The sequence below is a fragment of the Pleuronectes platessa genome, chromosome 10 (assembly GCF_947347685.1).
Source record: "Pleuronectes platessa chromosome 10, fPlePla1.1, whole genome shotgun sequence".
Classification (NCBI taxonomy): domain Eukaryota; kingdom Metazoa; phylum Chordata; class Actinopteri; order Pleuronectiformes; family Pleuronectidae; genus Pleuronectes; species Pleuronectes platessa.
The window spans coordinates 21,514,430-21,541,112 of NC_070635.1; the positions used below are offsets into that span (position 1 = coordinate 21,514,430).

At 39.7% G+C, this 26,683-nt stretch overlaps 2 protein-coding genes across 3 annotated transcripts; both read right to left on the reverse strand.

Moving 5' to 3' along the window:
* Nucleotides 1–2,290: 2,290 nt before the first annotated feature.
* popdc3 (popeye domain containing 3) lies at nucleotides 2,291–7,585 on the reverse strand. The gene is made up of 3 exons (XM_053432796.1): nucleotides 7,080–7,585; nucleotides 4,772–4,880; nucleotides 2,291–2,566 (listed from the first exon to the last, which is right to left on the reverse strand). Exons 1-3 carry the CDS (start codon nucleotides 7,583–7,585, stop codon nucleotides 2,291–2,293), a joined length of 891 nt encoding a protein of 296 aa, XP_053288771.1.
* Nucleotides 7,586–16,347: 8,762 nt separating this feature from the next.
* On the reverse strand, nucleotides 16,348–24,982 carry stx12l (syntaxin 12, like). 2 transcript variants are annotated; one of them, XM_053432798.1, is made up of 10 exons: nucleotides 24,791–24,982; nucleotides 21,321–21,473; nucleotides 21,157–21,226; nucleotides 20,938–21,037; nucleotides 19,034–19,171; nucleotides 18,827–18,870; nucleotides 18,010–18,115; nucleotides 17,836–17,908; nucleotides 17,665–17,747; nucleotides 16,348–17,107 (listed from the first exon to the last, which is right to left on the reverse strand). In XM_053432798.1, exons 2-10 carry the CDS (start codon nucleotides 21,418–21,420, stop codon nucleotides 17,015–17,017), a joined length of 807 nt encoding a protein of 268 aa, XP_053288773.1. In that variant the 5' UTR covers nucleotides 21,421–21,473; nucleotides 24,791–24,982; the 3' UTR covers nucleotides 16,348–17,014. The 2 variants fall into 2 exon arrangements, with proteins under 2 accessions (XP_053288773.1, XP_053288772.1); XM_053432797.1 differs by lacking the exon at nucleotides 24,791–24,982 and adding an exon at nucleotides 22,678–22,842.
* Nucleotides 24,983–26,683: the final 1,701 nt, after the last annotated feature.

Sequence of the window (26,683 nt, forward strand, 5' to 3'; positions counted from 1 at the left end):
TCGCACATTCCTCAGTGAGGAGACTAAAATAGGCAAGAAGGCGAGAGCAGTGCGCCTGCCATGTCTCAGAGCTCCAACAGGGGGAGACAGAGCTCAAAATAACACCTCTCATTCCCTTCTCTTTACTCTCTTTCTGTCTTTATTGAACAAGTTAAGTCCAATGACAGCGTGTGTAAATAAGTTGTCTAAACAGGTGAACAACAGATAATCAATAAATAAAACTTGGTACAGTTTAATACTTCTTGAAATATTGTCAGGTATTTAAAAAAGTTATACATTGTTACGACATCCAGTTATTCCAGAAGAGGATTAGGTCCGAGTTATTTCTTCTTAAAAAGAAAAACATTTAGAATTTTGACTATAGTCTTAAGGACCGATTACATAAAAGTGATGTATAAAATTTTAATTTAAAACATCATATTTTAGCCAGTCTATTTTATATTGTTTGCATTGTGTGTTTGTGTTTACTGGAAAAATCAATTGAATTTACACAGTAAAATAAAGTAACATTTATTTTTTTAAGTGAAATATAGACACAATTAGCCTATTTACAGTTTCATTTTACATTTGCACACTCTTACAACAAGAGTCACCAATCTAATCTGTCAATATTGCACATCACAGAATTGTATTCAGTTAAGACATCTACAGCCTCCTATTTATGTCACTTTATACATGTATAATGTAATTATAAATGACTAACTAAAATAAATAACATGAATTCACCTTAAGGTTCATTTCACCTTAGTTGAACAGCACAATCTTTAGTGTAATTTGTCTGCAACTATTTCCATACACAAACACAATTTTCACAAAATCTTCGACGGTTAATCACTTTAAACTGCTTCTATGAAGAAATGACGACTGCTCCTATTTAGGTCCTGATAGATTGTGAAATGTTAGACTTGTCAAGCCAAGTGGCTCCAAACCAGCAACTACCCATTATATTTACTACAGGAACACAAGCTTGTCTAGTACATTCAAAGCAGCTGACTATCAGTAAACATATGACTGAGTGAAACTGATTTAACTCTGATGATTTGAGATTGTAGTTGGGTTCAGCCACAATAATGATAGAGAGCAATTATTCACCAAGCCATCGCAAAAGTTCCACATTTAGCCTCTATGTTTTATTTCTTTCTTTACATTTCTAGATATTGAATGGCCAATGACAGCACTTCACGGTGAATTTGCACCATTACTCTATTTAAAGAACTAGATGCCTTCCATTTAACAGTAAGTCGCTTTGGATAAAAGCATCCACCAAATGACATGTAATGTAATGTGTTTGTAAAGACGGACAGCATGGCGATTCCCCAAAAGGTGAAGCAAAACTGTCCTGAACGCCCTCTGGTGGCTGGCTGCAATATAGACGATAAATATTGCCTCCCCCATGTTAGTGGATGAGACCAAACTAAACAGGCAAAATCCAGGTCAAGTTCATGTTTCTCAAAGACGTCTTCTGCCATTTTAGGTAGCTGTTACCACTATGTTTGTAATAAGTAGGGTTTCAAATTGTTATTTGATACAAAATAAAAAAAATGATGTCTTTGGTGTAAACTAGCAGCGTTCATATTGTGGATGGCATCATTTCTGGGTAGTGGGAGGAAATGGAGACGAGTAATCCATCTTTATACAGAGTCTAGTGAGTTGTCATCAATACCAGAAAAGCTCTATACAAATACAGACCATTTGACCATTTGACTATGAGATAAAATTGTTATTAACATTAGCATTTTAAACAAGGAAGTCTGAATGAAAAAAGACATAGTTAAACAAGTGCTAACTTGGATGTTTTGGCTGATTTGGTGTAGTGCTTTTGAGCTTTCAATGTATCACATATCTAGGTCATGTGAAACATACTGAACGCAAGACAACCTAGGCCAAATCGTCCCATGGGTGGGACGATATAAGGACTTGTTAACAAGGCAGCTATAATGTAGCCTACTGATTGATCGGTCATGTGAGCCTTTTCAAATAAATCTATAGCACTCCCTGGAAACATGACTGTTGACATCACTGCCAGCTCCACTTACCTACTACTGCATATTGAGATCTAAAAACATAAGCAGATATGATACAACTGCATTTGAGACCTACTTTCCCTAAATGGTACAGTCACACTTTGGCCTTCTTAAATAACACTATATTTACATTACAATCCTACACACAGTGAGTCACTTCCAAGTGCTTTAGGCCTAGAGCAGAGTGTGTTTGTGTTTGCAAGTGTGTGTGTGTGTGTGTGTGTGCGCGTGCGTGTGAGTGTGCGTGTGTGTGTGTATGTGTGTGTTCAGGCCGTCCTCCCACCCTGCACCTGCACTTGCAGGACATCTGCCCCTTCTAATTCTGTCCCTGGCATGTGACAGTAACTTGGTAAGCGGAGATCATAGCGGCGGCCGGACTCGCTGAAAGCCTTATCATTAAGGGAGAACAGCTTCTCTGCAATGTCATTGCGCACAACGAGGGCAAAGATCTTGGCGATGTAGCGATGCTTAGCAAAAAGCAGGTAGAGTTTCTTCCTCCTCCACGCGACGTAGCGGCAGGGGTTATCGGCACGCAGGGTCACCTGTGGAGAGCAAAACATTCAACAGAGACAAGGCTGTATGAAGTAAACTGGTATTCAAGCTAAGATCCAAGTTATGATAAACTACTGTTTTATTTATGGTCTATTGCTGATATAAATGTCTGTATCACATATGATCTGATGAAATCCAGTTTTAAACATGTCACAATTCACAGGGAGCATGGACAGTTTGAGGAGACCTATTATGTGCATTTCCAGCTTTATATATTTTTGTGTGAGACTCCATTATTGAGCTTTGTAGAATTCGGAGTTTTCTTTAAAATACTTAATTTGTGTATAAGCATCCTGTTATGTACCCCCTCGATTGTCTGACTGAAATGTGTAATATCAAATTAGACATTTTTAAAGGGATAGTTCACCCAAAAGAAAAACTTTACTCATTATCTACTCATCACTATGCCGATAGAGGGGTGGGTGAAGTGGTTGAGTCCACAAAACGCTTCTGGAGTCTCAAAAGTAAACAATGGAAGTTACTGGTGCCCAAGACTTCAGACGTAATAACACAACAGAAAAACACTTCACCCATCCTTCCATGTCAGAGTGGTGAGTAGATAATGAGTGAAATTTCATTTGTGGGTAAACTATCCCTTTAAAGCTTAACTCTTTATGATTGGCCAAACAACAGGAAGCCTGCCCGAGAGGCAACCCCCCTGTTTTTTGTGAGCACTGCCTCATCCTCTTAAATATGAACCTGGATTTATTCTTTCAGTCTAAATCACTTCCCTACCATTTGCCCCAGTTATTAGTTGTTTGTTTGGGGAACAGGCTAAAAGGCTAATTGAATTGTGAAACTTCTGCCATCAATATATACAAAAGTTAACGTTACCGATGATATATTATTCTGCTGCCATCACTAAACAACTGTATAATAAACCTGAACCCTCTGATATTTCAATGATACATGAAATGCCTTTAATACTTCTCCAGTAGACAGATTTGAGGCAGCAATGTGTGCTTGTAGTAGAAGACCGAATCAAGAAATCTGTGATGTGCTGATGTCAATTTGCCCAAAGAACAAAAAAAAGAGGAAACTTCGTGTTCAGAGCACTTTTATCTCACAGGGTTTACTTTAACACACCTTTACCTCTTTATTAGACACATTGCCCTGTTTAATATGGACATCTGACATTGTAGGAGCATAAATAGGTCCTAGATCATAAATTTAAAAAAATACGAGTCCCCTTTAATAGTGCATTTTAAGACTAAAGCAAGTGTTTCATCTTTATTTTATCAAATCCCATAAAAGACAAACTAATAATGTGTTATTACATCATTCAGTTGCAAGCCCACAGAGTCCTGCACACAAAGGGGATCTTGAACACCTTATAAATACTGTAAAAAGCCACTTAAAATGAAAACAGATATAAAACACTGTAGTTTGTGAGAAATCGTGGCATAATCCATGTTGGGTGCTTATTAGGAGCAGCAGGAAGGTGTATGAGTAATTCAAAAGAACTGCAGTGTGTTTGTGTGTGTGTGTGTGTGTGTGTGTTTTTATGGTAATAAAAATCTCTGTATTGGATTTTTTTTATGGTAATAAAAACACACACATGAGCAACATAATGTTGCTCATGGATGTGTTTTTGCCAGTTTTTGAACAGCAACAAACCTTTTTCACAACATTGTATTGTGGTGTCACAGCCATTCAGTCCATTCCAATGCCCCAATAACACACAATACACAAACGTGTATTGTGTACATTGTCATAAAATGTTATTAATTACTGTCTGATTTTTGTAGATAAATCCAATACAGAGATTTTAGGAAATATTTCCTCTATTGATATATATTGGCTGATATTCGTTTTATCTTTATTTATGTATATATATATATAGTAGTTGGTCCATTACTTTGTGAGGATAGCCTGCTCTGTGTATTTCATTTACCATTTCTGAATTGCCCCAACCAACCATTTCTGTATTAGGTTTAAGTTTTCATATCAGCACATATTTAAAATCATATACAGTTAATTGTGATAGTCTGATATTAACTAATGAAATCAGCCAAACATTATATTGGTCAGGGTGAAAATTACAAAAATGCTTTTCATGCCATGATAAGTCAAAACTGCTTCTGTGAAAAAGAGCTACAAAAGGTCTATGACACAAAGAAAGAAGATGCAGTTTGTTGAGGACATGGAGATTTCGCCTGAAATGTGTTTTTGGAAATGCATGCGTTGAACTGAACCTGGAAGATGCCCTCCTCTGCTGGTCTGAGAGAGTCCCACTCAGGAGAATCCAGGAACTGAAACGGGTAGATGTAATGCAGAAACTCTCCATTCACTGTCACACGGACTCTGGAGGATGGAGGGAGAGTCGATTTTAAATTTCGAGAGGGAAACACTGCTACATGAAGGACACGTCAACACTAAATCACACAGAATACAAGACAGTGCTGATAAAACCATGACCAGTGAGGCTGTCTTACAGATGAGGTCCTGTTGAACAACTGGAAATATAGCTGCTGTGACTTACAGTGTGCTTCAAAGTGCAACAGGCTAGAGTATTATGATGAGATGATAAGCATTTGAGTTTGGTATAACCTTTAACAAATCCCTTAATCAGGCACCATCAGACATCATCCCTGCAGCAACACAATCCTCCTTAAGGTTTTAACACTTTTAGTTGCCCTGAAGTGCAAAACACAAAGCACAACAGCAGATAAGAAAACATAATCGCAAAGAGAAAACACAAAAATAAATCACAAAACACATGGAAAGTGCATCCGTCCAATAAGCGACGGTAAGCGGTACCTACCTTTTTCATTAGAAGTAATGCCATTGGGTTTTCTTATTTGTTGTATTTTGTGATTTGTGTTTTGTAATTTGTTGTGTTTTGTGATTTGCTGTTGTTTTCCAATTTGCTGTTGTATTTTGTGATTTCCACTTCAGGGCCACCAGATATTAGGGCGGAGGTTATGTTCCAAGAAAGAACCCAATGTCTGACATTGAAGTTGTATTATTAACCATAAGATATTATAGTAGAATAAAATGATACATTTACGAGAAACCCTCCCAAAAAGATTGAATATTCTCTGGGATTAATGTCATATATTTGAGAGAAAGTTACAAAATTAGTATTGTGCATCAAACAAAACACAATGGACAGATGCAAGGATATCACTGGTCACACCTTTATTTTAGCTTCATATTCACCTCATGTTTGCCTGTATGTCTTCTCGACTGTCTGCCTATTAGATATCCTCCCTGTTATATTTGTTTTACCCACAATGAGCCTGATACACTGTCGTACTTATATGTGATCAGTTATTTTTATTCAGTGTTTATTGTTTAAAACATAGCACTGAACAAACAAATTTTTTCCCCCTCAAATTAAACATAGAATATATAAAGACAGTACATCCCATCTTGTACATCAATCCATTGTGTCCCCTGTGTTGAATCCTGACAAATCTCCACTTCCACACACACACTTTATGTCTAATGACAGTTGTTTTATCTGCACTTTATTCCATGAGACGATAGCTGTGGGAAATTTGAAAAACTCTGATGAGGCTGGATTCATTAACAACATGCATTGCTGCACATCAATATCCAAGTCATTAGCAGTCATCAACACGCCCTGAACACAGATCATGATGACACTGAAACCTTGGCTCCACTTCACAGCTCCTGACTCGTATTAGAAATCTTAAGGGAGATTGATAAATTATAGCAAGACATATCTTCACTCCTATCCATGCTGGTGCTTAATGTGAGGATGTCAGAAGGGGGCACACTGAAGGTAAAACATCTAATGAGCTATGAAATATATGTATTTATAATTAAAATGTAATTATACTACAATGCAGGGGCGGATCCAGGGGGGCACTGGCCCTAGCTGAAATCAGATTTTGAAATCAGAAGTGGCCCCGTCCTATCATTAGTAAAGAAAAAGTCACTATTAACAGTACAACAATAAATATGACAATATTTTAAGAATTGTTTAAATTTCCTACACTTTTTTTTATAGAAGACAATACGTTTGAAGAAAAGGAAACATTTTCTACATAGATTTAATGATGTGTGGCTTTGCTCAAAGCTATAGTGCTGAGAGTAAACAAGGGAAGTCTTACATTTGCACCTTATTAAATTAAAAAACTGTGCATGGATGTTGGACATATAACTCCCACCTCTTTGTGGCCCCTTTACGGCCCCTGAACTATACAAATCCAAGATGCACCACTGCTAGAATGAGGTATAATGATGTTGCATGTTCTTTTGCATGGCCAGTGCAGTAAATGAATCACAGTTACATCACGTCATGTGTTTATTGGGAACATTAATCATGTCCGCAGTAATTACCAGTAACATGTTGCAGCAACTACATGATGCATGGTACAAATCAGGCTTCATGACGTCAGTGCTTTCAGTTTTTAGGCTGAAGTGTTTAAGTTACTCTGGCCAAAGAAAAAGTCGCGCTGTCTTTATTTGATGTGTGTTTGATGTATGAACTCGAGTGGAGCACTTCGGTGTGAGACACGTGCGTGCAGTCACCTGCCAGACAGCAGCACCGACAGCTTGTCGATGGGGGTCTTCCCCTCGATGGCGAAGCAGTGGCTGGGCTCCAAGGTGTGGACGTCTCCTTCACAGCAGGCCACGATCTTCCCGAACTGTGTGAGCGACACCCCCAGCTTCTGAAACATGCACTGGTACAGCTCCTGGAAGTCCCGCTCGAAGGAGACGCCCCGCAGCCGGTAGGCGACGTGCACCACCTGCGCCAGGCTGGCGGCGAACAGCGCGAAGGTCCAGAGGAACGAGTCGGTGGTGCACGGGTCCGACCAAGCCCAGAGAGAGGCGCAGAAGAAGCCCAGCGTGAGGAGGGTGAAGAGGTAGAGGAGCCCGTAGAAGCCGCTGCCGCCCATGAAGCCGAGGAAGAGGAGGATGTGCGCCAGGTGGAAGACGGAGCCCTCCGCACCGTCCCTCCACTCCTCACACAGCGGGTACTTCGGCGGCACCTGCTGCACCGTGAAGTTCATGGCTTCGAAGTCCGGAGGCTCCATGTCGGAGGAAAGTCCACGAAACCACCTGCCGCGGTGCGTCGCAGCGCGCTGAGGACTTTATCAGAAGTAAAGTTGACGGAGCGAAGCTGAGAAACGCGCAGACACTTGGAGCGAGTGTTTACAGCAAGACGGTGGAGAGCTGCGAGTCAGGACCGGATGTTGTGTGGGAGCAAAGAAAATAAAACAACATTCAAAGCACCAACGTTCAAAGTTGTTAAGATAAGATGGGATGAGATAATACAAGATGAGATGAGATAAGATAAGATAATCATTTATTAGTCCAACATTTGCCATGTTACAGAAGCAAAGAGGACGGTAAAAATGCAAAACCTTGTATAAACCAACCAACATGTAAACATTATGCAGAGTGTATAAATAAAATGTATATAAATTGTGAATAGAGCATATACAATGTAAATAACAACACAAACAATACAAAAAATATATTCAGTGCGAACAGAATATATAAAATGTAAACTGAATATTGACAATGTGAACAGTGTCACATGTGTCATGTGACCTGGACAGATACAGTGTAATCAGAATCTATAATGTGAACACTTTAGAATATATACAATGTGTACAGGTTGAACAGAATATATATTGTGAACAGAATCTATACAGTGTTACTGGATTGCCCATAAGACTGAATTGCACAGATAGAGTATGAAGTGTTCATATTCGTACTTTGACAAAAGACAAATGCAGCCCCCAATTATATTGGCGAAACTATCTATATATATGAGAGTAAACAGTATCATCATATTTATGGAGGACCTACCAAGAAGTATTAAGAATTAAGTGCACAAATCAAATTTAACGTTAAAATAATTTAAAATGTATGAAATATTTGTTACGTCAAGCTGTCACACATATTTAATATTGCTTTATTTATTTTGGTTAGATTTAATGTATTCTAAGAACAAAATGTGCAAAATAGAATGATATAGGGTTGTTATGGCAATGAAGATATTCAATATTAAAGGACCCGTACGGATTTAGTGAAAAAAAAAGATGATTGGCCTGATGTGAAAGTATTTACCTTCATACAATTTTTGGCCTTATTTTTTAACCCTAGTATTCTGAAGATCAGCCTATGACCTCTAAATGAAAAGCTTTTATTTTGACAATCAGAGGAGCTCTTTCTTTGATATGTCTATATCAGTGTGACTTGTCACTGCAGGTCATCTAAAAAAGAAGGCACTGGGCTGCCTCTCTTGGCTCTGGTAACCCCTTGATTCTAAATATGACATGGTGAACGCTAAATGAAAATTTATAAAATACAGTAAGAAGTGGCAAAGTGAGAGAGTATATCAGCCTGTACGATGCATCGAGATAAGAGGTAGTCGTGAACTGATTTCTTTAAACGTCCCCATTAATCAGAGCTACCGGAGGTTATGAGAGTGAGTGATCTTTGTGGACCAGAATAGCAGCACTACTCTGTCTGTGTATCTGGTCAAGGTGACTGTGACTGTTATCTGGATGGGGGAAAGCGAGTGTGGGTTGTACCGTATGTAGGGCAGCAGAGAGGGACAGAGAACCCCTGGGTGTACTTCACATCATGTCAGACAGAAGCAGCAGGAACATCCTCACCACGTCTGGCCCAGTTTTTTTCAGACCAGGGTTTAATGATGAAGGAAAGCAACAGGACAGCTGGCCATCAAATATCAGTTTTGGAGCTAGTTTCAAGAGAGAATTCTTGAGTTTGTGTGTCACAGGAGAGTGTATCTGCATACATTGCATGCATAAGCCTCATATAAATAGATTTCTCTCCATGGTGAACATATCACCAGCATCTATTTTTAGAGCGTTTCCACCCTGAACAGCCTGTGTGTCTTTGTGATATGTCTGAATATGTGTCTGTGATCGGATGACACCGTGCCAGTCAGCACTATTGTTGCTGCAAATGGCTGTGTGTCCAATCACACAGCACCTTTTCCAAAAACACACCCGTGAGAAACAAACTACAATTTATCTCCTCCAGCAGATAAGCTTTGGTGTTAGCTGCTAGTGCTCTTTTATTTTTAGCCATCCCTGGATAGAGCAACAACTCCATTGGCACTGGAGCAGTTACAGGGCTCATCTTGGACCAGAGGGTGTCAGGTTCAGCATGGGTTGGATCTTCCTGAACAACAATCTAAAGCCTGAATGGGTCAGTTTCTTCACTCCATTCATTCCTGCACTGATAATCAAGACTTAAAATATTTGCTTTTGGAAAAACAATAAAACTAAAAATAGCATCTCTATAAAACAACAAATTAGTTTCGAGGTAGTTCCAAATGGTCCTGCTCATTCCATTAAATGTAATCTCAACTGACTATAGGAGAAGCTGACACCCATTCATGAACTGTTTCATAACAACATTGGCACATGAAGAAATACAGTATTTGGAATGTAAGCACTTGCATGCAACAAAAGTTATACCCATGAGTTTTTTTACATAAAGATTGAGTAGAACTTGTGTAAAATAGAAAAGTAGTCCTTATTACATTAATCTTCCTTATAATATATCCTTATCGACTCTTCAGTGCCCTTAGCCTGGCATCATCCCTAAGTTCATGTCTGGCTTTTAGGGGCCGTTGTCAAATCTCAAAGTACAGACGTACAACCAATCATAGTGATAAAAAAGGTGAGTCGACAGAAGAATATGGAGCAACCACACTGTACAGCAGTTGTTTGTTCTTTTATAGAAATATACTGTCCAGTTTGTTTAATACCCTCTCAATGGAAAGCCTGGCTCCCATTTGGTGCTCCACCTGTCAGTCATTGTATAAAACCAACACGATTCCAGTTTTAGTTTCTGCACGGAAGTAAATGGGTTTAAAGTGGTTGATCTTGTTGCAGGCCACAGCTCCCCCAGCTCTTTTAGCTCATTGATTCTCATTTCAAGGTCACTGTCGCAAAATAAAAGTGTGTCATGCTCCTGTGTTTTGGGGCAAACAGTGCATGAGTACTTCTTTGATTGAGATAGTTGATGCCATGCTTACTCCCTGTACTCATGATACTCTTCTTTGAGACGCTTGATTTAAATTAATTTATTTTAACTAGTGCAGTGGACTCCACAGAACCTGCAGTAAAGACCTGATGCGGCACAAATAGCTGTTCAGCTGTTTACTCAAAGTTCAGTGAAGCTTGAATCAGTACGCACAACCCTGAACTGGAAGAATCAGTTGATGTTGCCGTTGTCATGAATGCGACTGTTGTTGTGAATGCACTGTTATCAAGCTCAACAATGTCATGTTAATTAAATCCCAACCGCTGCTGCTGCAAAGCTCTTTATTAATATTTAATGTATTACGTGTCCAAATCTCACCAAATTCAACACTGCACTTTGCTGGGTCATATACAATACAAATACCAAGTGTGTAGCCGATTACATAGACGGTTCTTAAGATATGTGAGCCACACAGAGATTGGACTCTTATCCCGCCCCCACGCCTCAATTCTGTGTTACATTAACACACACAACAGTATATGGCATATTGCACATCCACATTCTCTCCTGTTTTGCATTTTCCTTTTTATATCTTGTATATATTTTGTTTGTTTTATATACAGCTATTTCTTTCTTATGTGAAGTACTTATTGTGTTTTGAAGTACTTATTGGGTTTTTATGTTTTATGTTCAATGTATGCACCTTTTTTACTAAAGAAAATTCCAGGTAGGTGTCAACCTACTTGGCAATAACTTCTTTCTGATTCTGATCACTGGAATTAGAAGATCATTTTAAATTAAGAGGTTCCCAAACTCACTATCCTGAAGGAGGTTAAAGAGCCCAAGTAACATTGATCGGAGCTAGTTTATGAGTCACCCACATGTCACAGTGATTCACAGTGACATCTGTTTTTGTAAACATCAGCTCACTATATATGATTTTTGACCTGTCAGACGTTGTAGTGAACTTTATAACTCTTCACGTGGAGATTTCTGTTTCGGTTGAGTCCTTGTTCCATGGCGTCCGAGCCACGCTGAACAATAATGGTTGCAACAGAAATGGAGCCTGAATAGATGAACACTGACAACATGATGATCAGACTCATGTTAAATTGTTGCATGTGGGTTGAGAGCAGGCTAATTTGCTCTTCTACTGAGAGACGTGCCTCTCTCCCTGTGATAGATTCCTATCTCTGACATACCAGTTAGATGAGCTCCTGCCTGGAAAGAGAAGAAGTCCAAAGTCAGTCTACCCAGTCTACAGATGTGGTTTGACATGCCTGTTACACCTTAGAGGAACCGTGGCTTGCAGAGAGGGCAGACAATATATGAGGGTGAATTCAAATGATAGGAGGCAGATGACAAGTGGTGGTGCAAATGAAACTAGCGGGGAGAGGCGGTGGACTAGTGGCAGAAACTTGGACTATGGGCAGAAAGGGTCTCTGGTTCGTCTCTGGTTCGACTCCACGGAGAAACAACAAAAAGATGAACCTGGATTGATCTGTCCAAAAAATCCAAGAGGATTCTCTCTGCCCTGTCTAGTACCCCTGAGCAAGGCACCTTACTCCCCCAACATCTGCTCCCCGGGCGCCGTACATGGCTGGTCAATGCTCTGTGTGTCCTGCACCAGATGGGTTAAAAGCAGAGGTTAAATTTCCCTACAATTGCATGTGTTAAATGTATCTTAATCTTAAGGACAGTCCATGTTGTCCTGAACTTCATGTCACGAAGGGTCCTCATGACGTTAAGTTCTGTGTGGAGGTCCATGTGTCCACAATTTTTGGACTGCCAATGCTGCAACGCAAACTGGACACTTTGTGAAGTTTATGTTTATTTCCCATCTTTGGTCCTACTCTTGCTAAGCTGTCACACACTTTGTTCTCTTCCAACAAAGAAAGGAGCCCTTCCTCTTGCCTCGTGATTATTTTTAAGTGTGTCTGCGTCCATGTCTGCAGTCGGCATGTGTCATCCAGAAACCATTAACTGACCTTTATTCTGTCTTTAAAAGCTTTCTGATGGTGTGAGAAAAATGTAAACAGTTCAGGATGAGTGCACAGAAAGAGGTTGTTTGCCATCTGATGGGAGGGTAATGTCAAAGAGGAGTTCTTTAGCCATTGCTCCCTCGACCAACTCCATCAAACATCCATCAAGAGACATGAAATCTGCTCCCTTTCATTTCCTGCAATCAAGAGAGCCTCTGTTGCCTCTCTTCAAAGAGGGGAAATCGCCGTCACTCTCACTTGTTGTCTGCACATCAGCGAGGCAGATCAGTGCTGATGATGTGTGTTCAAGTCTATATAACAGAGGAAATGAAAGAAGCGCTTTGACAATGGGTTCAGCCTCCAACAAAAAGGATATGGAAATCAGAAGCACCCTCCTTTTATCCTCCCAGAATAATGAAAGACGAACAGGCAGGCGGTTTCCTTCTGACCTTTTCTACTGGGCTACCTTAGAGACATCCAGTCTCACAAGGAGTACACACTTTCTATAATCTAAAGGCCAGGTCAAAAGATGGAGAGAAGACATTTTTACATGGGCCTTTTCATACTGTATGTGCTTCTTAATCAATAAAGATGACAGGAGCTGCAGGAAGAGCTACCATTTATTCACAGGTACACTATGAAACCATCAGATATATTCAAATTTGATCAGAAATGATTTTTCAGTTAAAAGCCTCTGAAAAGTATTCATAGCCGACACAGGAAATTAAAATATTCTCATTGAAAGCCTCATTCATTAAAATTCTCTCAAGCTAAGCAGCTTAAGACCAACCGAGGCATTTTATCTGCTTAGTAAAATATTCCTGTAACACAGTGAAATGATTCTAATGTGTCTGATCAGACATCTGATACAATGACTCCACTGTCTCGATACAGGAGTAGCAGAAGCTTTCCTGTGGAGTTTACGGCCATGCTGGCAGCTCCGTACAGCAGTGCTTTGATGAGCAACGCGAACATGTTATTGTTGCGCAGGAATTATAATGGTAATAGTGATGTGTGATGGTTATGCTGATGTTTACCATATTACTAGTTTAGTGCTAATTTGCACAAATCACAAGGCTGTTTTCTTGGCCCTGGTAATGCTCTGAGATATGTGTTCCACATCCAAAAAAGTTCTCAGACAGACGTTTGTGGAATTAGTAGTTAGATACTTCAATAGAACATAATGTTCATGATTATTTTCATTGTTGAATGTGACTGTGAATCGTTGTTTGTCTCTGCTCGTTGGCCCTATGATATGCTGGTTGATAAGCAGTATAGATGATGGATTGATGGACTGATTGATAGAATCACAAGTGAGGGATTCCTAGAAGTGCAGGACAGACAGAAGTGCAATAGTTCCCGCGTGTAGCAGAGCTCATCAACTAAATAACATTTAAAACATTGATTAGGAAAGACAGTGTCTAACATAATTGGAGAGGTGTATCAATGTCTAAAGTATTTGTAAAAAAGACAAAGTCTGGCAGAGGAGAAGGGAGCAGGAAAGACACATGTACTGACAGACATATTGCCAATAATGATTGCAACAAATATCATGGAAAGCATTTCAGTCTTGTAAGATTATAATACTCTCAATAAACAGTTTCAGTGCCTCTATTATCCACCATGCAATTTCACTGCAGACCGTTCTTTTTTGTTGGACTCAAATAGTTGGAAAACAGTAAGAATCCCCCAAACTACCACACATCTGAACTATCTAACTTACTAAAGTTTTTCACACACATATATATATAAATATAAAGTATATATCTATTCTAAGACTATATTTGATTATGTAATGTTATTTCTATCACCCCCCCCCCCCCCCCGATTGATGGGACTTTATCATAATGTTTTTTGTCATTTTAAAGGTTATGATTTTATGAATATCTTCATTCTGACCTTTTTTTCAATTGTTGGTATTGACTTGTAATGTGATGGAATAATAGATTCCAGTGTACTGTCAATAAGACCAGGTGTTATCCATCTGCCTTTAGCTTATGCTGATAAGTCTTAATTATGGCATTTTCAAACCTGTTAGCTGCCTTTGTACAGACATTCGTGATCCCTGGAGACTGTATCCTCATCACTTAATTTGACTTGTTTGACTTTGGATGATGAAATCAGATTTGTCCTCCAGAGTGAAGTGATTTTGAGTGGCTGACACCTCATCTCTTGATAACAGGTCGGTGTGAGCATACCCACACAAACCTGCTGGAACCTCACGACCTTACAGAGACGATGAGGACCACTCAGAGCTCCTCCGCAGCCTAAAGACGGCGTGTGGCCGAGACAACCCTCATGTATGCCTCATCACATCCCACCACATACTCTCCTTTCTCACTTGTTTTCTATTCCGTCCACACCAAGTGTCTCATTCAGACAAAATCCACCCACCATTTGAACATCTTGACTTAACTCTGAGAACGTCAGCTAAATGTCTCCAGTACAATAATGAGGCACTCAGAAAACACTACAAAGTTCAGTTTATAATTGGATACTGTTGGATCTCAATCAGCAAAGTAAGTCCACATCACTATTACTGTACCAGTCTATTATTACATCACTTCAGTGGCTACAAGTGCACTTGAGGCCTGATTTCACTCGCAATCAAATAGTCCATGTGATGAGTTGTCCTAAAAGCACAAGAAGCACTGTCATGACTACAGTTTGTGCTGCACAAACAAGGCTCAGGTGTATTTTTTTATCTGAAGTATGTTGTCTTTGTTTTAATGTTCAGTAGAATTACCTGTTCTACTGTAAGTGGTTGAAATAGTAGCACTGCTATTGCAAATAAACAATAAATTGAAAGAGGTTTCAAATAACAAAAACATACTTTTCCTTACCTTTAGTATTGTTCAGGCCAGCAGCATATTGCTGATGATAAATTAACATTTTTACACATTTTAATGAAACAGCTATATAACTCTATATCCATCTCTCATCTGTAGAGAATGATCCATTACTACCCCAAAAAAACTTGTATTATTTATTTACAAAGTTCTCATTGTAAAAAATTGGCCGGACTGTTACTTTGGCAACAAAAAGGTATTGTAGGTGCTCTGGTAGAACACACTGCTGGAAACACAGTGGGCGACAGACGGAGGAACACCTTGATCAGGTCACCAGTCTGTCACAGGACAGACTCAGACAGGAGGAGAGTCATGGATCACATGTTTGTGGTGCAAGTCCAACATCCCTTTACTCTCGACATATACACAGACATATACATTTTGCACTGCTACTTTAATAGTTTGGATGTAAGTTATTGACAACTCTCTGTAGATTAAAAGGGAGATTTTAAGGAAACAGATTTTTCTATCAATAATGATATTTATGCCATTTTAATACTGTGAGCATCATAAACTATCCAGTGTATGGGTAGATGCTGGATGCTGCAGGTTTTGCTCTTTGGTACACTGACTCTTTAGAATTGAAGCTCTTGTTATTGTGTTTGAAACCATTACATTACACATAGAAATATTTTTTGTTTTTATTCCAGCACAATAATCAAATTAAAAAAACTTGACCAGTATACACCTGGCACAAAACAAATTGTATCATATTTTTTTTAATGTGTGCTTTCTTCTAGTTCTAATGTCTATTTTAAGCGTTTTATTTTCTCGTTTTCACTCTTGATGTATATTTAGCAGATGTTGCTGGAAATGGCTAAATGTATTTGTATGTGGTTTGTTTCCACTATGGTGGTCTCACTTCAGTACACTAAAGTGTAAATCCCAGGGCTGCTCATTTACAGTTTCAGGTAAACTCCTGTCTGTGGTGTTGATCCTTCTCCCATCATGCTTAGCTCCCCACCTGGTGGACGAAAGGAGACATGACACCAGCAGTACATCATCAGGTGGATCTGTATTTAATTCTCTTTCTGCTGAGCACGAGCAGTGAAACAACCTGTTTTACTGAAGACACAAATTCACCATATTTCTTTCAACATTATCATGAGTAAGACACTACTTACTACACTCCACACTCAAACAAGACAAGATGGACTTTCTCTGTACAAAATTGTGCAACATTGGTCATAATAATCCAAGCTGGGACTGTAGTGATAAAAGTTACACTGAAGAGAATGTTACTTTTGGTTTAGGGATACAGGGTTTGTATTGTGCATGCATAAAAACAAATAGCTTTATTTTGTCAACACACACACACACACACACACACCAATCATCCCCCTCCTCCATTCTGCAAAATCCCCATCCCATTATCATCTGTACTATTCGCAGTAGCAGTGGAGTTAGAAGTAGAACAGCTGTACTGCCCAAACAACAGGAGGAAGAACATGTGTCAGTTTTTGACTTAAAAAAACAAACGATAAAAAATGTTCAACAGCATCACAAAATATATTTGCAGTTTAGTTCCTAACATGTTGCTGTTAACCTCCAAAGACATAAAATATAACGAACCAACTCTTCTTCCCACTCAGTCGTCCTCCCACATAAATACACACACACAGAGGAAGTTGTCTGAAGGTGTCATCTGGTTGTGCCTCTCCTCTCATTTGATGGCCTGCCAGATGATGATGATGAGGATGGTGAGCACAAGCGTCAGCACCATGGCCAGCATGCACATCCTCTTACGAGATTTCCTCTGCACACAACAAATATCATGTCAGAGTGAGTGAAGAAGATGGGACTATGCTGTTTTACATCACTTTGGAACATAGAGGATAGAGGACAAAACATCATATCAAACTTTATTAATCGACGAATGATGATGTTGTATCACTTTCTTATGGGTAAAAATAAATCACATGAAAAGATCCAAAACCAACAATGTGTGGGTGAATTTGACTGAGCAAGGGTTTGGAAATTAGAAAAAAAGTTAAATATTTATATATATAATTTTCTTTACTCAGTAAAAGTTACATTTACTCAGGGTTAGGGTTAGGGTCAGCTCAAAAAACTCTCACGACTGACACTGAACTAGTTAATACATCAAAATGGAGACATAAAGATAGAAATAACCAGTGGTGAAAACGTTCTTAGTGGCTTTGCTGCTCAATTAGTCTTCTGATAGTTGCAAACTGGCTCGTCATTGTGTATTATTTAGTTTATTATGCCCTACATCTGCAGCAGGCTTTTTAAAAATGTGATTAATCTTTACATGTAGTTTTTCCATTGTGTTGTCCAGACCCTCTATCTTACCTTGTAGTAGGCTGCCTTCTGCAGCTGCACTGCTCCTCTGTCGACATGAACCTCAGCGCTCTCCACATTGGCCTCGATGCTGTCTGTCAATGGAAACACAGGAGCCTCAGTGTTAACACACATACACAGTTGTGTAAGACTCAGGGCTAACCCGAGTTTTCTTTTACATACCGATCATATCTCCCTGGTCGTGGATCATCACTGCCAGGTCCTTAAAGATCTGGTTCACGTCCATAATGTCGGCCTGGACAGTGGGACAGAAGGGACTACATGAGGAGAACTACGCAGTGACAGTGTGACAGCGTCCCTCTCTCTGTGGGACATCATGTAGTTTCAGGTTTATACCTCCAGCTGTTTGATGTTTGTCTCCCTCTCCTTGATGAGCTCCAGGTCCTCCTCTGTGATGGCGGGCTCCTCAGTCTGAGTCTGGTCTGGACCCCATTCGTCATCCCTGAACAATACAATAATAATAATCATCATATCATGATATATATAACAATACAGATCAAAATGCATTTGAAACTTTGCGTTAATTCATAAATTTTAAAAATATCGACTGGCTCTGTTTATGCTGTGATGTCTGGAAACAACCACCTGATTTGATCATTAAGGCTTGATCGGCGACTCTTGAGAGTTACGTTCTACAATTTCTGACCAATAAAGGATGTTTGAGGCTCATTCTATAAGTGCAATAACAATGTATTCCAAATTAACACATTATTTTCACTCATAATCATTTTCATTAAGATGACTAAGGTTTGGTTATTAAAGAATTTTGACCGAGACATATGAAGTAGAAACATTATTTAGGTGTTAAGTTTAACAGTATCCTCTATTGGACAAACTGTGTAATGATACTGAATGTTTCTGAATGACCTTACACATATTTTTGGCTTTATTCTGCTAATATTTCTACAATATGCTAATAGCTGTTCATATTGATAGTGTCACCATGCTCTGGATTATAATGTCTCATTATTATACTTGGATACAGTGAAAATACTTTCCACAGAACTGTTTCACTGTGGACTGATTCTTTAAAAATAGCTTGAACTTTGCAGTTTATCAAAGAACTTAAAGAAACAAACTGAACAGAGAACAAAATGGCCGATGAGATTGTGTGTGAGTGTAAAGTAATTTAAAAAACACTTATGAAACTTACTTTTCAAATGTCACCAGCTGGTCATTCACATTCACTCCATCTCCCTGAAGACAGACACAATAAGGTTTCATCAGCATCAGCCTGCGTCACTTATCAATCACACATTCATATATAACGGGAGTAATTCAAGTCATCTCTGTGTGTATAATGTTACTGGCGGTTAAGTCTAAGCCATTGTATTCAATGTAAAGTCTGGTATTCGTTCACCATGACTCTGGATCCGGCTCGAGCTCTGGCCACTGTCTCCTTCTCTTTCTCAGCCACCTTCCGCTGCCCCACCTGGAAATTGTTGAGGGCTGCAGAGAAATCATTCATCAGGCGTTCCCTCTGCAGTTTCTGCTGCCTCTGGAAGAAAGAAGAAAGGAAACAATAAAGACTGGTTCAATGTTCTTTCTTTTACCTTCTCATGTCGGACACCCAAATGCGCACATTTTTCCCAGAGCTCCAGAAACCTGTAGAGGAAGCTGCAGGGTCACTACCTGATTACTATTAAGAGAGCAGGATCATGACCTTAGGTCTGCTGTCTCTTTCTGGACAGAGCAGAGTCCCAAGGCACAAATACATATAGACATAGTTGTGAGTCCAAAACAAAACGTTGATCTAACTTTTCTGATTGTTTCAAAGCTGTGAACGAGCAAAACTGAGTTAGATTATCATATGCATTATAGGTATTTAAACAATTTAAATATCATTGTTTGCATTTTTATCATAAATTCCCCCCAGTGAGTTCTTTAAATAAATGTACCACAGACATCCACTAATCCAGGGGACTAAAGAAAAAGTAAAGCTTAACTAGTTTTAAAATATCTCACTTTTAAATGTCTAAATTCATATTGTGTAATTAACATGTTATTCAACATTAACATTTATTCTAAATGTTTAAATAAATAGATCATATTTTGTTGCACGAATACTGTATGTCCAACAGTTAAGCAGGTGGACTTTCAAAGTTTGCAAGTCCCATTTTTGTGGGCGTGACATGTGCATGTGGAGGATTTTAGCCTTCTCTGTTTATTCTGTATGGAACTTTACAGGTGTGGCGCTGTCCATGGTTCTGAAACAGAGCAGAGGACATCATGGTGCACGTCACTCAGTCCGTTTACTTTTCATGGTGAGAATATAACGAATTGAATGTGCTCCCATTGTAACAAGAGACAGACGGACAGACAAGGGAATGATTACTGTGATCATTCAAAGAAAATAACTCAGATTTAATTGTCACGACAGTTTTGCTCAGTATTGTCTCGTTTCACCAGCTGACACCAAGGTTGTCTGATGTGCACCAGGAGCTGTGGATTATTTTTAGAAGTATTCCATAACCTTTGCCCTCACCTGACCCTTCCCACTCCCTGTGTTTCAGCACCTCCTGATGTACAAAACACACACATTTCTTTCTTCACTGTAAAATCAGTAAGCTAGTCTCTTTTTGTGAGCACAGATGTTTCATTTGTATGGGCATGGACTCAAGTGTATACTCCTGTTCCTTTTTGTGTTTTCAGACTTAATGCCTTTTAATTCGATGGCAAATTATTTATAGGTGCTTGTGTTATTTTGTGGTGCATTAACCTGAGCTGGAACCCTCAACAAAAGCAATCCATGAATCATCTTTGTATAAATAGCAAACATATGGCTTCATATGCTGGCTACTGTAGTTGTTTATAAGTCTAAAGTTGAGACAGTTAAAACAGCAAATTCATGATCATGGTTGTGGAATGACATGTGTTATGGATTTTTCACTGTCTCCTGTCCTCTCTCTGGGGCATAGCGGAGCTGGCTGTCTTGTTTCGGGAAGAAACAAGACAGAGATATGAGACTGAGTAAGCATTACATTATCTGTAAGGGTTTAAAGTATGACCACAGGAAATGAGACTTCAGAATATGAGAGGACATCATGCACAGTTGTTGTATTGCTGGGTTCTGATTTTTTCCTTGGCCAACTTTTAATACCTATTTCAGCTTAAGACACCAAAGGGCTCCTGAGCCCTTTCTTCACTGATGAGTTGACCTTTGACCAGCAGATGTTCCACAACAACATGCATGTTAATTCAAAATGTAATTTACATGAACATGTAGCCTGAGTGATAGTGAGTTAAACAAGCTGCTACCCTGACCTGCTCGGATGGAGACAGTGGCGGGGGCAGTGCTCCCAGCTCCTTCAGATGTTTGTTGGTTTCTTTAGCCAACTGGTTGGTGTAGTGCTGGAGCTGTTGGCTGCAGGGGGAGCACAAACAAATGCTTAGACTGAACTTTTGAGTTATTGCAGTGCTGACAAACTGTGTCAAATGATGATAACATGCATGGGATACTGTTAATGCCAGACAAGCACTCACAGTCTCTCCTGCAGCTCTGAGGTCTCCTCGCTCGTCCCCAGTTGGTAGAGGAGACTTTTGATCTGACCGGCTGCAGAGAGAAGGAACCCAAGTCAGTTAACATGCAGCTGTTTGGGGGAAATAATTAATGTGTAGCGGTTTGAACACATTGTTGTGTTGCTCACAGTTTTGGTTGATCCTCTGGATGTTGAAACTGCACGCCTGGATGAGGCTGCTCATGTCCCGTGGCTGGGACCAGCTGCTGTCTCCTCTCATTGACGACATCCTGGTTGTACCCCGCTGGCCTGTCACACGTACGAACGCTCTCTACACACAAGCTAAACACAGCACAACACAAAAGTTAAATTATATCATTTGAACATTTCCGTGATTCAATCTCCCAAAATCCCTTTTTTAAATGTATTTGTGTTTAAATAAAAATGTCAATTTAAAAAAAGGTACATCTTATCATATCTAAGATTTTCTTGTCTTATCTTTTTAAACACAAGACACATACAGCTATTAAATATTTAAAGCAATGATGGAGGACAGCAACAAAAAACAACAGCAGCAGCAGCAGGGGTATATCCGGCCCTTCTCCAGAGGAGCTCAATGAGTGAATGCAAATGTCTAAGTTAGAGCCAATGAAAGAAAACAGCCGAGATCCTCCACAGGTATCACCGTGAGTGAGTGGGTGAGTTTGTAGTTTGTGAAAGCAGAGTCAGATGCAGCTTTAGAATTGATGCACGTCAATTTGTGGTGTTGCGGTACGGTTGTTTGTATGTAAGTTATGGATGCAATAATAAAGTGGACTTGACTTTACCTTAAATTTTCTTTTAAATTCTTACGTACAGACGCTTAAACCTTTAAATACAAACACTCAGGGTCAGTCTGACAAACACTTTAGTGGTTTTAATGAATAAAATGTGATTAAGGCAAATTATTAATACCAGAATGCAAATGGAGCTGACTTTCCCTTTAATTTTGACATGCAGACGGTGGGTGTCATCCTGAACAAGAGTGAGGTGAAAAGTCTTTGTCACCTCTTAAGGCTTTTGTTGTTTTTAAATCATATTTAACTGGAGCAAATTCCCATAATGATTTTGCCTTTGTTTTCTGAGGTGATAAGACCTGATGCTGGTGTGACCTGATGAGAGCACTGTGTTCAGGTAAAAACAGCTTAACTGCGTGGCCACCAAGTCAAAGCGTCTCGAGCTGAACACAGAGAAAACAGCTCATCACGTGATTTCATGGCATAACGCACAGTTTAGGTGAGGCGGAATAAAGCACATTGGACCTTAGGCTGCTAACAGGACACAGAACAGAACTAACAGAGGCTCCTGACACAGCACTGACACAGGACTAGCACAGGACTATCGCAGGACTAACACAGTCTCCTGACACAGGGTTTCACCCATCAACTGACACCAACACGCATCATAATAGACCTGGTAAACAAACAAATTAATCCGCGCTAATAACTCCAGCCTGCATATTATGGTCTGTAGTGAGGTTGACGTCACGTGCACATAAAGCTCTTACTTGACCCTGAAGCTGCTGGACTCCACAGTGTTTGTCTCTGTCTGCGCCCCCTCCTCACATCACATTTTTTATTCCTCTGCCACAATTAGCAGTAGACCCAGCCCGGCCGTGACGTCACGTGTCCACAGCACTAATCCGACGGCAGCTCTCGGGATGCGTTCACTGTCAATGAGGAAAGTGGGAATTCACACCGTTTCACGATTTCAGTGCATTTCCCTTGGAATCCGAGGAATGTATGATGACTTTAGACACCACATAAGCAACACAACCGTCCAAATATGCATTATCAGATTTATAATGAACAATAAGAAACGACCCTCCCCTTCTTCTTTTATTTCCTTTCCTTTATATGAATGCTGTTTATCATTTTGAACTTGATGTAGGTATATACATTTGTATTCTCTCTGACACATATTTTGTCTACATGCCTGTTTAATTAACTCCACTGTTACTCTAGCTGGTTATTTTTGGGATTGAGCACATATTTGCAAAGTTTTTATGCATTTAATTTGTAAATACAATTTCAAAAACGACACAAAATGCCTGTGAGATAATTGCTTGCATTATACGTGTTATACTAGGTTCACAACACCATACAATACTATTTTCTGCTATTTATTCAGCCTGAACACACAACCAGCTACCATCTCCACATGAGATGTAGTTCATCATATCAGCTTCTGGGGGTTGTCTTATGTTCTTTGTTTGTTTGCTTTCCCTACTAGATACCACTTCATGTATGCACACATCATTTTGTTGCATCAAAAACTTGAACCTAACACTATAATTTGGAGTCACCACCATGAATAAGAAAATGTCCATTGTAACATTGAATGTGGACTCAGTCAGTATACAGTAAAGTCTCTCTCTCTCTCTCTCTCTCTCTCTCTCTCTCTCTCTCTCTCTCTCTCTCTCTCTCTCTCTCTCTCTCTCTCTCTCTCTCTCTCTCTCTAATCCCATGCCTGTCCCATGACTTTCCCTCTGACTAATAATAAGTCTGATTGCAGCAGTGTGGAGCTGTGCACGTGACCGCACACAGAGGACACATGAGTCTCTAATGCTGCTGGTGTTATCTGATGCTGGTGATTGGGGGAGATGCGATATAGTAGTTCCATAACTTGTTCTTATCAGGGACAATGTGAGGTTTCAGTGTAGACTTTTATTTCTTTTTACATGAAACCATTATGAAACCAGTGCTCACTGCTAAAACTGTGGAGCGTGCTCACAGTTGGTGGTTTCATAACACAAATGGTTTCATAACACATTCTGTATCAACAGTTGGGAATGTGATCATTTGAACAAAGTCAACTTTTTCATTGAACTGTTTGAGTGTCATTCCTCATGCTGATGTCTTTCAGTAACACTTTCATAATGATGTCATGTCAGGTAATCAGCAATGACACGAGTGACATCAGAGAAAAATACAGAACCAATGAGTGGAGGGGCCCTCATGTGCCTTTCATGGCACATGAGCAGAAAGCATCTTCAGGAGCTCAATGGCTCCCTTTGCTGGAGAGGTGAGGAATGACATGACACAGTAAATGAGGCAAAGAATCAATCACCTTCCATTTCGAACCTTTTAACTCAGTAATAGAAATTGTCCGCCAGTGTTCACCCTGGTAACTTTGCTTACATGTGGATGTCATTTATTGTTAAGAAATGACATCCTGATTTAAAGAAATTGTCATAATTGTGTTATAAATAAAATAAAATGCCTGATGTTCTCTCATTGCATTTTACAAAGTTAAAACATAAAATATAATGATCCAAACACCAGAAACGATGAAACATTTCAATTTTGAGATGCCGCCCTTTTTGCATCACACATAACAAAACCTAATGATGTCATCACAAGCATACAACACGATGAGATAGAAGACACAGGGTTGGATTTCTGCTTCATAAAAAATGTATGACTTGACTTGACTGTGTAATTTATATTTTACATCGATTTAAACAGGGTTGTGCAAACAACAATAAGAGTATGAAACTAACTGGCAAAACTCTCAGGAAACAGTAACCAGTGCTTCTTAAAACAACAGCAGGAGCTGTATAAATACAGAGCTACAGTTGCGAGGTGTTCACACACACAAATGCAGCTTCCCTGACTGACCAGCTGGACAGAAGTTATATCGCCAGCCTTAAGTGCTTCATCATGATGGGAGGCTTGGTGTTGATGCCGCTCCAATCCGGACCCTTGTCTCCACCAGCTGCCAGGATTCCACCGGATACAGAGACAGAGACACAGAGAGACACAACGCACACTGACATAGACAGGGGGCGGTTACGGCTGTAACACACCCAGAGTGATGAAGCGGGAGTGACAACCGTTTGTAACAGCAGTGTCACATTTCGGAGAAGAGATACATGAACAATGGAATGTTTTAGTTTGTTTAAGTTCATTCAGTCAACTGAAGTAAACTTCCTGTTGGAGTGGTGTGTTACGCCCCCTCTTTCCCCACCCTCAAGGATGACCAGTGCCACAGCAAATTGCACTCCGAACAAAAGCAATTTATCGTATCAATCAGATAGAAGAGGTGTCAGGAAGAGCACAGCCAAAACAACAAGCAAAACTAACTATAATACCAACTAACTAACCTGTATCCAAAAGAAACTGAAAGAAAATAACCACAGAATTCCCAAGATCTGCAGTGTGCCAGCATCCTAATAGAACATTAACCGGAGACGAGAGGTGGTCCTAGAGGCCGTGCCTGTAAAGCCCTGCAGGGCTAATGGCTGGCTCCTAAGAATACCTGCTTCAACATGCAATCCCAGCAGCTCGGTGTTCTGGCTGCTGTACAGACAAAAGTGGTTGACGTGTGGTTGTCTCAGGTTCTGCCTTCCCTTCTCCCCCTCCACCAGAGACAATGTGGTCCTGTCAATCTTGGAAACTGTGAGACAGTACTATGCTCCACACGTCCTGGTACGGGAGATCGACTGCTTTGTAGCCGACTTTTAAAAAACAGCAGTAATGTGGCTTCTTAAAAGATCTGTGAACTGTTTTTGCTGCAGTCCTGGAGAGAGAGGGTCTTTGTCTGTGACCCAGCAGACACTGCGTTCCACCAGCTCCTGTCACCACTGCAGAGCAGCCTTAAATAGACCTCAGGCAGGATGAGGCCAAAACTACAAAGAAAACCAAAAAGACTCGGCTGAATCCAACACTTCTCTTGACGGTAAACAAAAATCTCCGCAGCTGTTTATAATTTTAAATCATTATCCCTAGAATTTATTGTTGATTATAGTTGAACGCATGTGTTCATTCTGTTCACATTGTGAGACTGCTCAAATTATTACAATAATGAATAAATAAATTACAAATATTATTCTAATATATAATTTTTTCATTTTGGTATATGACCTATTTCAAAACCACTGAATGTTGTTATAATTGAAGGTAAACATCACAACAACAAGTTTAAATCGAAGAAGAAGCAGCTAGAAGTGGATGGAAAGGGATCATGTAGGGCAGCTGGCAGTAGAGCGGTTGTAAGATCGGCAGTGGAATGCACAGAGATGCACTTACTGTGTGAAGGCGTGAATGCAAAAACTGTAATGTAAAGTGCTTTGGTGATCATCAGAAGTTCCTTTACTCTTAAGATAATAATTTACACAGCTTGGGATTTTGCCTTTTTTTCCAGTTTCCATTATTTGCTCTGAATCAAATGTTATATGGTGACAATTGAGCTCAGCCAGTGCTTTAAACTCTTTTCCACTGGATTTTCTAAAACATCGAGAGATCTAAAAATGGGGCAGTCAGTTTTTTATGGGCTCCACTCCTCTGACCTCCTCTCTCCTCCCTTCAGGATCAAGCACCAGACCTGGGGAGACAGAACCTATTCTGTAGCGGCCCCGTCCCTCTGGAACTCTCCTCACAGAAACAAATCAGACACTGCACTGAACTGTCCACCTTCAAAACATCAGTTAAATCCAATTAGACCTGCTTTTAATGTATGATTATGATTTATATTTTATATTCATAGTTGTTTGCTTTTAAGGTTTCATTTTG